The sequence below is a fragment of the Ailuropoda melanoleuca genome, chromosome 14, assembly GCF_002007445.2.
Source record: "Ailuropoda melanoleuca isolate Jingjing chromosome 14, ASM200744v2, whole genome shotgun sequence".
Lineage (NCBI taxonomy): Eukaryota > Metazoa > Chordata > Mammalia > Carnivora > Ursidae > Ailuropoda > Ailuropoda melanoleuca.
Genome location: NC_048231.1, coordinates 70238112 through 70250627, shown reverse-complemented (window position 1 = coordinate 70250627; position 12516 = coordinate 70238112). Strand labels below are relative to the sequence as shown.

At 48.4% G+C, this 12516-nt stretch overlaps 1 protein-coding gene across 11 annotated transcripts in view; it reads right to left on the bottom strand.

The window, feature by feature from the left end:
* FHOD3 (formin homology 2 domain containing 3) overlaps nt 1-12510 on the bottom strand; it is a 505390-nt gene extending 492880 nt beyond the window's left edge. For 7 of the 11 annotated variants that reach the window (XM_034643279.1, XM_034643277.1, XM_034643280.1 and 4 more), the window contains exon 1: nt 12234-12510. In XM_034643279.1, the coding sequence (XP_034499170.1) occupies nt 12234-12398 (165 nt within the window). In that variant the 5' untranslated portion in view covers nt 12399-12510. The remainder of the gene's footprint in view (nt 1-12233) is intronic. The other 4 variants (XM_034643278.1, XM_034643281.1, XM_034643286.1 and 1 more) reach the window with 1 other exon arrangement.
* Nucleotides 12511-12516: the final 6 nt, after the last annotated feature.

Genomic DNA, 12516 nt, shown 5'->3' with positions numbered 1-12516 from the left:
AATAGGAGATGCCACGGACAGGACCGGGGGCCTGCTTTTGCCGACCCCAGGCTTCCCATCTGAGATCCTAGCACGGACCCGGTGCGGAGAAGGCCAGAAAACCAGGTTTCGACACACTGAAGAATTGTGTCTACCTCACCCCCCTGCCATCTGTGGGGGAAACTGTAACATGCAAATCACGTTCACAGACCGGGATCTGAGGAAGGATCGTGGAAGTGAAGGGTCTATTCGATTGCTGCAATCATCATGATGGAAATGTGTACTGTGGTTGTCCACTTAACAGTCCTTCCAATATTCAAAAATTATGTATTAGGCTTTATCATGTGCCAGGCACTGTCCTGGAAGGTAAGTTAAAACGCACTCCCTGCTCCAGAAGGGTTACCCCTGGTGGGAGAACAGGAACACAGTGTCATGGGGGAGGGGGCGCACAGAGCACAGCCCGCCTAGGTCTGGGGGGGCTCGGAAAGCCCTCAGAGGTGACCCTTAGATGCGGTCTCAGCTCAGGCTGGAGGGCTGAAGAGGTGGTCCGGGTGGAGACAAGAACCTGAACGACCATCCAGGGCAGCCTATGAGGAGATCTGCAAGGATTTAGCACAGGGTTTGGGAGGCGCAGGGAAGGAAGGACAGTCGGGGACCCTGTGGGAGCGGCAGACCAGAGGCCAGGTCACAGAGAACCCTGAGTGTCCCTGTGAAGGGCTGGGACTTCACCCCGTAAATAGTGGGGGGCCACCAGAGTGAAGAAGGGGGAGGCAGGGAAATCGGGGTGGGGGTGGGGGGACGGATCAGAAAGCTATGTTCCAGAGCCAGGAGTCCGAATGAGAGCCAAGAAGACTCAGGAATGGAGGGGAGGGGACCGGGTGTGAGCAGAGGAGTCACCTCTGACTCGGCGTCTGTAAGGAAGAAGACACAGAAGAGCGACATGACCAGGTCTGGGCGAAAGAAGTTACTCGGCCGTTTCTTAGCTGCATTTCCATACGTACAGTCTGATGATNGGGAAAGGAAGGAGGAAGGAAGGAAGGAAGGAAGGAAGGAAGGAAGGAAGGAAGGAAGGAAGGAAGGAAGGAAAGGGAGGGAGGGGAGGGAAGGGAAGGAGGGAAGGAAGGGAGGGAGGAAGGAAGAGAGAGGAAGGAAGGGAACGTAGGGAGGGAGGGAGAGGAAGGAAAGGAGGGAGGGGAAGGAAGGGAGGGAGGGGAAGGAGGGAGAGGGAGACACCAGAGCTTTCTCTCTCTGCCACGTGAGAACACAGCAAGAAGGTGGCCTATCCACAAGCCAGAAAGGAGGACCTTACCAAGAACCAAATCTGCGGGTACTTTGATCTTGGACTTCCAGCCTCCAAAACTGTTGAGAAGATAAATGTCTGGTTTAAGCCCCCCAATCTATGGTATTTTGTTATAACAGGCTGCACTAGGATAGGAGTTGTTTTATTAGCTGGCCAATATTCTATCTATAGGAAAACGTAATATATTTAATATCTCCCTCGTCATGGGACATTGAGGGTTGTTTAGCTCTTCATTATTAAAATAATCCTAAATATCTTTATACATATAGCATTTTTATATCTTTATTTATCTCTTCAAATAATTCTTGTAAGCGGGGTCACCGGGTCAAAAATAATCATTGTTATGATTTGTACATGTTGCCAAGTCTCTCGAAAGACATAGGGCCACTGACTAGGCCTCCGGCAGCAGGTAAGTGCCTCGGTTCTCTCACAGCGCCAGCAGCTAATGAGAGGTACCTTTGTCTTCCTAACACAACACTGATTCTCGTCCGCATACAATGTAGCAGTTCTAAGGTCAGCTTTGACTTGTATAGTCATGATTTTGTCCCTCAAAATAGGGAGAGGCCATGGGATACAGACACACAATTTACTAAGGGTTTTAACACTCTTCTCGGAATCCCACCTGGTGGTACTCCCAGAATTCAAATGTTCCTCTCAGTCCTGACACCAGCTGCGTGTCCAGACAAGGTCACCCTGGAGCTGGGCTTCACAACTTGGCCTAGCTCTTCACCAGCCCTCCACTGATTCTGGGACCACCTCTCCAACCATCTTCTTAAAATGGGGGAAACTGCGCCCATCCCAGGTAAATTCCTTATCCTTCTTCTCAGCAATTAAACCCCTAGGAATTCATCTTAACGAAATAATCAGACATAAGCACAAAGGTTTTCTTTCTGCAAGCATATATGCTACAGCCTTATCTGTATTTTTATAGTGACAACTACCTAAACGTCTAACAGTTCATTCATTTACTGCATTTGTTTAGTGAGTATTAAGCCCCAAGCACAGGCAAATAAACATGGCAGAGACCGAGCCCTTTCCCGCACAGTGCAGGGGAGCAAGGCTTCCAAGGACCACAGTACGAGCACAGAATGAATCACCACGCTGTCATTAAAGAGGATATGCTCCAAGAGTGTTTAATGGCTTGGGAAAGTATTCATAATATTATAATTTAAAATGCATAGCTATTAAAATCCTGGCAAGACACAAAGTGGTAAGAGTGATTGGTTCCCTTTGGGTGGTGAGAAGAGTGGTTTTTATTGCTTCAGTGTGCTTTTCTGTAGTTTCCAAATTTATCCACGTGCTCGTTCTGTGATGGGAACAGATGCTCTGTTAGTTTCGTGTGGGTAGGACTCCTTGCCTCGTGGCCTTTCTCTCCTTGAATCCAGCTCTGCTAATGGTAACTTCTCCCCGGCTGCGTCACTCTGGATTCCACACACACAGTTTAAGTTCACAGCCAGGTGGAAACACAAGTCTGAAGACGGTTGAGGGTACAAGCAGACACAGACCAATATAGATAATATTGACTTAGGCAAGAAAAACAGACCGCATTACTCCACGTTAACATGAGAAGAAAGGAGCTTTTCACTTCTGCCGTGACAGGATAAAGTGGCAGGTTGGATACTTCCAGCAACCCCATCTAGGTAATCTGCAGGTCGCAGCTCACTCCACTTACCAAACGCTGTGGTCACGGCCCTTCTGGCTTATCCATCCTATTACCGCCCTCTTAGGCACGGTCAACCAATAGTGTCCAGACCCATCCCCATCCCCTTCTGTGAAGATATGAAAATCCACTTCCGCAAGTGAAAATCAGGAACAAGTAAAGAATAAATTCTAACAAATAGAGCTCAAAAAGGGGAAAGGCTGCCCACGAAGGGAGGGGCAACTACTCCCTCTCATACTAGAATATGCAAGCCAGAGGTTTTACAGAAGGAACTAATGCCTGGAAAGAGTTTGAATGAGACCACACTTCCTTCCTTCTAGCTCTGAATGCTATGATCATTGGCCCGTTGGACAACCATTTACTAGACGTGTACTTTGTGCCAGGCGCTGTTCTAGGCTCTAGGGCTACATCAGTAAATGAAACAGACCATAAAACCGGCCAACCAAGCAACCCTGCGTTCTTGGAGCAGTGAGCCAGCCATGCAAGGGCTTTGGATGACCCTGAAGGACGGGGCTGAGAGAGGTTTGGAGCAGAAGAGTGATGTTTTCTGACTCTCTCTTTCCTCTTTTTTTTTTTTTAAGATTTTTTTTATTTATTTGAAAAAGCAAGAGAGGGCATGAGCAAGGGGAGGGAGAAGCAGACTCCCCACTGAGCACAGAGCCCTACATGGGGCTCCTTCCCAGGACCCTGAGATATGACCTGAGCTGATGACAGATGCTGAACTGACTGACCCACCCAGGCGCCCCTCTCTCTTTCCTCTTTAACGGGTCACATGGGCCTCTTTTCTAAGTATTCCTTCACATTAAAATCCATTAAAGGGACCCTCTTTCACCATTTTTCCTATTAATGGCTATGTTGCAAGGCAAGGAGAGAACGTCCACCCCACCAGATACCAACACTTAACTATAAACCACAGTCAGTAAGACAGTGGGGCATTGGCACAAAGCAGACTGCTAGACAATGGAGCAGACAGCCCAGCAACGGCCCTCCGAGACTGTGGACATATGTGGGTCAGGGAGACACCAATGAGACGGGGCTCCACACCCCCCACAGTCCCTGTGACTGGGATATCGTCAACCTCTCTCTTCAGTCGGCCGCTTTCCCAGGGAGTCTGCGGCCGTGCACCTCGAGCCGCACATGGCCTCCCTGGTGAAATCAGAGAACCAGACAGAAGTCCCCTCAAAATTGTTCACGAGGATCGAAAGCTTGTGAGTGGGTGTAGCACACTTAACAGTATTAAATTTCATGTAATTAAATTACAATAGGAGAAGGGAAGGAAGCATTGTTTAAGCCAATTGTCTCAACCCCAACACCATCACACACATGTGTTCATGAGTCGTGAGGGACTTACCTTTGACTATCATGAGGGGAGGACTGGGGAAGGTGAGCTCTAATCATAGAGAAAACAAACAGCATTAAAGTGGTATAAAATGTAAGGGGTATAAACTCCTTTAGTCAAAACTCTGGCCAGCATTAACAGGCAAGGTGAGTGGCTGCAGTGCTGTGGGTGACCGCAACTTCGCCAGAAGGACCCTCCTTGTCATACTCTCCTCTAAGGACCCACTGCTCCGTCTTGCACCTGCTCTCAACCTGTCAGAGTCTGGCCACTCAGCAGCATCTGCCCTTCGACTCATCTGCTACGAGCCCCAAGCCACTCTCGGGATCCGTCTGAAGATGCATCAGTTATATCTTCCATCCTGAGAACTTCGAAATAATCTTTGGGGTGTCCTGTGCACTCTGGTGAAAACCACGGCATTCCATTCGCTGCCATAATACCAGCACAAAGAAGCCTGATTGATGACAACAAAGCCTTCTGCGTTTTCTTCTTTCCAAGAATGTTAAAAATACTTGATGAGGCAATCAACAATCCACGTGTCTGTGTCCATTTTGCCAAATCTAGGAGCGTAATGCTATACTGAATTGCAAGTTGGTTAACATTTTCCCTTTTTCCAATGTGCTAACAATTTCAAAACATTTTTTCCCTGATATTAAGTTCTAAACGTTCCCCTTAGAGTTCACAATTTTACTTTCTGGTTACGAATCTAAGTGGTGAAGAGGAAGTATGTTCCCAAGTTGTAAATAGATACATGTAATGCGATTTGTTACTATGTGGCTCTAAAAACGGATCAACTTCTGGGTATATAATTTTGCTCATGCATAGTAATCTTTTTTTTTTAATGATCCATCTTCCCCCTCCCCAGTAGCTAATCCATAAACAGTTTATCAGTCCATAGGAATCAAAAGCTGCCTATAAGAGTGCCAACATATACAATCAACTTACATTTTCATATACATGACAACATCACTGCCCGGCAACTGCATCCTGGGAAGCTCTCCTGGGGCGTACTCAAGGTAGAGGTAGAGAGAGCCAAGTAAGACCCTGGGTGTGGCCGTGAGAGCAAGTGGCTCCAACAGCCACTGGGAAGCTGAGTGCCTTTATACTGGTATCATTATTTATAGCCTTTGCAACACCTTGGCTTCATGATAAAAATGTAGGGGCATCCACAGAAGCTGCACGTAGAATCTCTCCCCCTTAACCCTTCCTTTACCAAACCGAGAGTCGGTGTGACTGATGATCGCTGAGCTGGCTTCATCACAAGAACTGACTGAGCCTAGAAAGATATCCTGAACGTAAAAAGACTGATGTCCTACACTTGTTTTCCAAAGATCCTAAAGAGAACGCAACCATCAGGGTGGGAAGAAAAACATCAGTGGGAGCACAATGACCAGTTTGCTGACGATTGGCCAGCTCAGCCACAGCAAACCCGCTCAGGACACCAGTGACACTGAAGGAAAGGACTCGGATCCCAAAGGGAACACTGGAACTCGTAACCTAATTTTTTAGCTCTTTTATTTAAAAAGTTCAAAAAAAAAGTTCAACATATATAAAAGTATAGAAAATAGTATAATGACCCCCTCATATACCCATAATCCAGCTTCAACTCATGGTCTATCTTGTTCCTCTGTAAACTCACCCACCTACTTTCCCCTCATCTGGGATTATTTTGAAGCAAATTGTGGACATCCTATAATTTCATCTGTAAATATTTCAGTATGTATCTTTGAAAAACCCAAACTTGCCTTTAAATAAAACCATATTGTTATCACACCTTAATAATTTTTAATATCAAATAATTTTTTATTTTCATTAATTTAAACTTAATCAATTTTAATATCAAATAGTCATTATTCAAGTTTCCCCAATGACTTCAAACATTTATTTACCGTGTGTTTGTTCAAATTAGTATCCGATTAGAGCCACACATTGCTTGTTGATCTATCTCTTAAATCTCTTTTCATCTAAGGTTCCTTTCTATCTTTTTTTCTTTGCAATTTAATTTTTGGAAAAACTATAATTGCCCACAATCTGGATTTTGCTGATTGCACCCCTGTGGTGAGGTTTTAACATTCATTGTAACTTAATTTTCCCCATTCCTTCTTAGTTAGTTCAGAACAAGATCCCGAAACACTTCCCAATAAAATTGCCAAAAGGCAATAACAAAAACAAAAGGCAGTCTGCTTGTCTCTGTAAAGCAGCAAATGCTGACGAACCCAAGATTCTGAAAACGCCCCGGATCGGTAAGCCAGGTGGCCCTGGGGACGTTCCTGGGCCAGCCACAGGCAGCAGGGGTATCACCTGGAGAGATGCGGAGGGTGCCAGGAGAGGCTGGCGGGGGCAGAAAAGTTCGCCAAGTGTTCAAAGTTCCCTCTTCACAGAGAAATAAACCCTGGAGGAGAAAGAAGGCTGGGGGAGGGGTGCTCAGCCTCGGCCTCAGCATGTTAATCAGTTTTAAATCTGCCACCACTAAGAACTAACATGGCAGAGCCCGGAGGGGGAGGGCGGACGCAGGCCTGCTGTTTTTCAGAGGCACCCAGGTTGGACTGCGAGGACAAAAGGCACAGAACTCACAGAGCTTCCACGCTGGAAGGACTTACCAGAGCACAACCGTTTAAGTCACAGCCCTGTGACAGGCAGCCGCGTGTGAAGGCACTGCAGTCGCCCCCCTCCCCCACCTGCGCCTCCCCCTGCACAGACAGCATGTGCTCTGCTGGCTTTCTAATAATGGGACACAGTTGGCTACAGGCTTTGGAGTAAAAAAAAAAAAAAAGACTTGACCTTAAATCTCAGCTCCTTCACTTAAAAGCAGCGTGGCCTTAGATAATCTGCTTTGCCTCCCTGTGCCTCAGTCTCCCCATCTGTTACCTGGGGATACTACTGTCCACCTGCTAGAGCTGTTATGAGGATGGATGAAGCTATGCATGGAGGCCTGCCGTGTAGTGCCCAGCACACTCCCAGCAATGTCTCCTTTTCCCCCCAAAGATTTCTGCCAGTCCCTTCGAACCCAGATCCTTGCAGGGAGCCATGACAGCACCTGCGGGACGTCTGGCTGCGTTACCGATGCTGTCTGTGGCCATGCACGAAGCAAAGCCAACTGACCCATAAAGAGTTCAATCCCATGATCCTGATCTCAATAGCCCGGCTCCAACCAACTGAGCTAATTACGGTAGAGTCAGATTCAACCCAGCTTCTACAGAGATGCTCTTAGCAGTTCATACAACATTCTTCAACAGTTTTGTCCTAAGATGCTCTGTGACACGACACACTTGCCAACTTTACCAGTGATCTCATCTTTTACAAATCTTAATGTAATGTAGCAAACAGATGTGTCCCTTAAGAGGATTAAGGTGGAAATTCATCACGGCAATAATACCAGTGGATTTGTGTTCTATAACTAACACAGATCAATCAACTTAGGGCACACTCCATCTTAGCACTAGTCAGCTTCAAGAAAAACATGGGAGAACTCAACAGCCAGGTCTTCTCCCTCCAGGAATTTATCTGCAACAGGGGAGACAGTCAGAGCCCCACCTACTGAGAGCCTGACCTAAGCGACCTCTAATCCATGCTGCTTAGACTGTAGTGTGCACGGGAATCACGAAGCATGTTGGAAAAGAACTCTGGCAAATGGACAGGCTGCCTGGAAGGAAGACATCCAAGACATTACTGTGGAGTCATTAAGAGCTCAGACCTGGTGTCAAATGCTACCCCTGGAATTTCCCACTCATGTGACCAGGGGAATTCCATCTGCTGTGGGTCTCCTCTGCTCTGAAATGCAACAGTACCAGCACCTGATCCGTTCACTTGGTGAGAAGATGCATGTCTAGGATGCTCCTTGTCTCAGGCAAGTGCCTAGAACATGGCCACTAGCATCACTCCACTCAGTCTGGTCCACAAAAGGGACCGAAACATCTCCTGAGCTAAATTACTGTCTTAATTGCCATTTTAACGGGTAAGCTAGTTATCACATTTTTTGTAAAAATATTCTCCAATTCCACTTTTGTCTATCAAAAGGAAACAAGAATCCTTAGCCTTGTGTATCGATCAGTCCAACACATTTAAATTTGGAAAGACCTATGACTTACTAATTCTACTGTACAGATTTTTTCTAAATTAGGAGTCCTATAATTATAATTCTTTAAAACACTAAACCAGAAACAAACATCTATTCATACAACATTAGAAAACAGAAGGCCTGGGGCGCCTGAGTGGCACAGAGGTTAAGCCTCTGCCTTCGGCTCAGGGCGTGATCCTGGCGTTATGATCGAGCCCCACATCAGGCTCTTCCGCTATGAGCCTGCTTCTTCCTCTCCCACTCCCCCTGCTTGTGTTCCCTCTCTCGCTGGCTGTCTCTATCTCTGTCGAATAAATAAATAAAATCTTTTAAAAAAAAAAGAAAAGAAAAGAAAACAGAAGGCCTTACCTAGGCCAGACAGAACATAGAACCTCCAAAATGAACATCTCCCCAGTGAGAATACAGCATCTGCTTTGAGCTTTTTGTTATCAANAAAGAAAACAGAAGGCCTTACCTAGGCCAGACCGAACATAGAACCTCCAAAATGAACATCTCCCCAGTGAGAATACAGCATCTGCTTTGAGCTTTTTGTTATCAAACTCATCATTAATGTAATTGTCTTCCCTGGAACTACTAGCAGCTTAGGGAAAAAACAAAGATAAAGCATAATATGCAGAACCTTTTTTGTCCAAGATGATACTAGTTAAATGAACAACTAACTTCTAAAGGAGTCAGCAGATGTGATCTAAATTAATATATCATTAAGTTAAGAAAAGATGCACAGGGGGCACCTGGGTGGCTCAGTCAGTTAAGCATCTACCTTTGGCTCAGGTCATGATCTCAGGGTCCTGGGATCCAGGCTTGAGAAGAGCTCTCTGCTCAGTGGGGAGTCTGCTTCTCCCTCTCCCTCTGCTCCTACCCCCCCCAACCTGTGTTCTCTCTCTCTCTCTCATTCACTCTCTCAAATAAATAAATAAATAAATAAATAAATAAATAAAATCTTAAAAAGAAAAGAAAAAAGAAAAGATGCACAAACTCTGGTTTGGGCTGGGAAGGGCCTGAGAGATTATCCAATTCAGAGGTTCCCCCCACAGGAGAATCCTAGGAAGGGGGCTGTACAAATGAGAGGTCCTTCGAGATGCTGGTTACACAGGTGTGTTCACTTGGTGACCATGCCTCCGGCTGCTCACTTTTGCCCTACACACTCTTCTGTATGTGTGATCTACTTCAAGCAACAAGTTTACTCCCCAGGAGAGTTGCACGTGCCGGACCACTGGGTTCACCGAGGGTGTCTGCATGTTCCCTGCTCAGGCTTCTCTGTCCTGTCCATCACACAGATTGCCCTCCCCCAAGGAACTCCCTATCTTGCCAAGGCCGGGCTCACCCTAGAAGAAGCATTCCATGTGGTATGCGAAGCCTTACTCATGGCAGGGGCCTGGAGTGACAGCTTGTCCTCTCCCTCACCATCAGCTAATTCACAGCAGGGTTGGTAACTATCTGTTCCCACCTCTCAGGTGAACTCTACCAGACCAGGAATTCTGCCTCAAGGCTCTTACTCACGCTTATAACATTCACCTGCCCCAAGCCAAAAAGTACCCGGCACACAAAGGCGATTTGGTAAGCTCCCCAAGTTACTGGGACGGAACCCCCACGAGGTGCTGCTTTCTGCCCACAGCCACACAGCTGGTCCAGGGAGCAGAGCAGCCCTGGGGGCTCAAGACACACAGGCCTGGCTTGAATCTCAGCTCTCTGCCCCTAGCAGAGAAACTAGGTTACTTCATTGCTCTCTGCCTCAGTTTCCTCATCTGCAAAACAGGAATTGTAAAAGTATCCCCTTCACAGAGGTACGTGGTATTTAATGGGACTGTGCACTCATGTCCCTGGTGGTGAGATATAGGGTGTATACCAATATGCCAAGTGAGCAAAACTCGTTCACTCTTTCCATCACAGGGGGATCATGCAATTTGAAGATTCCCTGCTGGAAACTGACAAGCATTTTAGAACATAAATGTGCACCTAGGCTCATAAATGCCCTGAGTTCTGCCTTACAGAACCCTGGCTAATAGAATCAGACAATCACTCTGTTCTAGGTGTAAAAAACAATGCCAAACAGCTGAATGTATTGCAGAGGTCTTTGGGCAAAAGATGCTGAGACTACGGCTGGCAGGCTGCCAAGACAGGGAGTCAAGAGGTTCTGTGGGATACCTTCTGGTTCTGCTTATTCTACAGGGGACACCTCTGAAAGTTCTGTGAGCCAGTGCAATTTCAGTGCTGTGGCTTCTGCGCCGGGAGGGGGCGGTGGTGCGGGAAGCCCAAGCTGGAGCCCCAGGATTTCCTCCTACCAGACCAGACCAGGGACACAGGATCAAGGCTAGGGGGCTAGTCCAGGGAAACATAAAAACGTACTTCAGCTTCCAGCTAGAAAAGTCAACCTATGTATATAGGGTTTGAAATCCAAGAAAACCACTTCAAGGTCATAGTGCCACAATTATGAGCCTTCTGTGGTTTCAACAAAAGATCACTGTAATCAGAGATCATAATGAATGGAATATCACGATGCTGAAGAAGCCCTTCGAAAGCCTGTAACTCAATCTACTGATTAAGAAGACCCAAATAATTTACAAAAGTGATTCTGATCAACTGAATTTACAGTACCTCATTCTGTCCCTCCATCTCCCAATCCAACCTGCTTTTATGACCAGAGAGATTCCCCCGAACAGTGACTGAGATCCATTCTGCACCAACATGGAGAGAATGAGCTAGCGCTGACCCCTTCCTTACTCCTGAAAACAGGTTACTAATTAAGTAAGGAGGGAAAGCACTGAAACACTCCTAGTAGAGGGAGAAAAACAGCACTACCAAAGTTCACCAGTTTCTACATACAACCTCCCTCTCTTCCAAGGCAGGTGAACGTCATACAGAAATCTAAAGAATTCTCAAAAATCAATTTTTTTCTTTTTGGTATCAAGGGTTATCTCTTCCAAATATTTATCAATGTTGATCTTCAAAGAATAAATCATCTCCAAGCTTTGATATGAACCCTAAGCAAAAAATGTGCTGGGAAGTAATTAATTCTTCAAGGTGCAATCTGTTTAAGTAGGAGGAAGGGCTCTCCTGAGTCACTAAATGGTTAGGTTTCAAGGCCCAGCTCTTTGCAACACACACTTTGCAAGATGCCTGTCCTCCTGCAAAGGGTTAAAAAAGAAGAAGAAGAAAAGAAGAAAAAAGCCTCTATCGGGAAGACTGAGAAGCCATTCTTCCCAGGGGACACTCATTTCGGGCTGCAAGTCTCAGGCTTTGTGCGCGCGCCGCCCCTCCGCGCCCCCGCCCCTCCTCCCACAGCGACTGTTCCTCCAAGGTTCCCAAGGCCACCTGCTTCTCCCGAGAAAAAGGGACTACTCGGAGCGCTATCTCAGGGCGCAATCAGCGTCCCCCGCGATTCCCCGCGGGGGAGGAGGAGGAGGTGTCCCCGGGGAAGCGTACTTTGTCGCGAGGGTCGCGCGGCCGCCCGCAGCGGCCCCAGAGGCCTGGGAGGTTTAGACCTGAGTCCCCGGGGCCCGGGTTCTTTCCGCGCCCCGCTCAGCGTCCGCCCAGGTAGCAGGGCAGACCGCGGGCGTCGGAGCTCCACCCCGCCCACCCAGCCGAGCTAACGGCACCGTGCCGGGGAAATCTCCATCCCGCCTCCGGCCGGCTCGGCACCTGCTCGGCCCCGCCCGCTCTGGGCCGGAGCGCGGGGCTCTTCTCCTCTCGCGCCCGGGAGATCCCGCGCCAGCCGGCGGATGCCCGGGGCCCCTCTGCCTAACCCGGAGGGGGAGGTCTGCCCTTGGGCGCCTGTCCCGGGGGGCCGCGCCTACCCCATCTGCGCGCTGCGCCCCCACTCCCGCGCGCCCCGCAGCAGGGGCTGCGTCCAGGGAACCCAGCTGGCACCGGTCGGCCGTACCTTGTGCGGCGCCCGCAGCAGCCGGTGGACCCCGGCCAGCTGGGTGCCGAGAGCGAGGTCCTCGCGAAACGTGAACAGCGGCGGCCGGCTGGGCTCGGGGAAGTTGGTGCTGTTGAAAGGGTCCGTGTCGTCCAAGAACTGCACCCGGCAAGCCAGCGTGGCCATGATGCATCCCTGCCCCTGGGAGCGCGGGCGCCGGGACCGGCGGGGCCGCGGGCTGGGACGCCGGGGTCACGCCGCGAGCAGGGGAGGCCGCGGCCGCCGCTCGCTGGCTCGCGGGCTC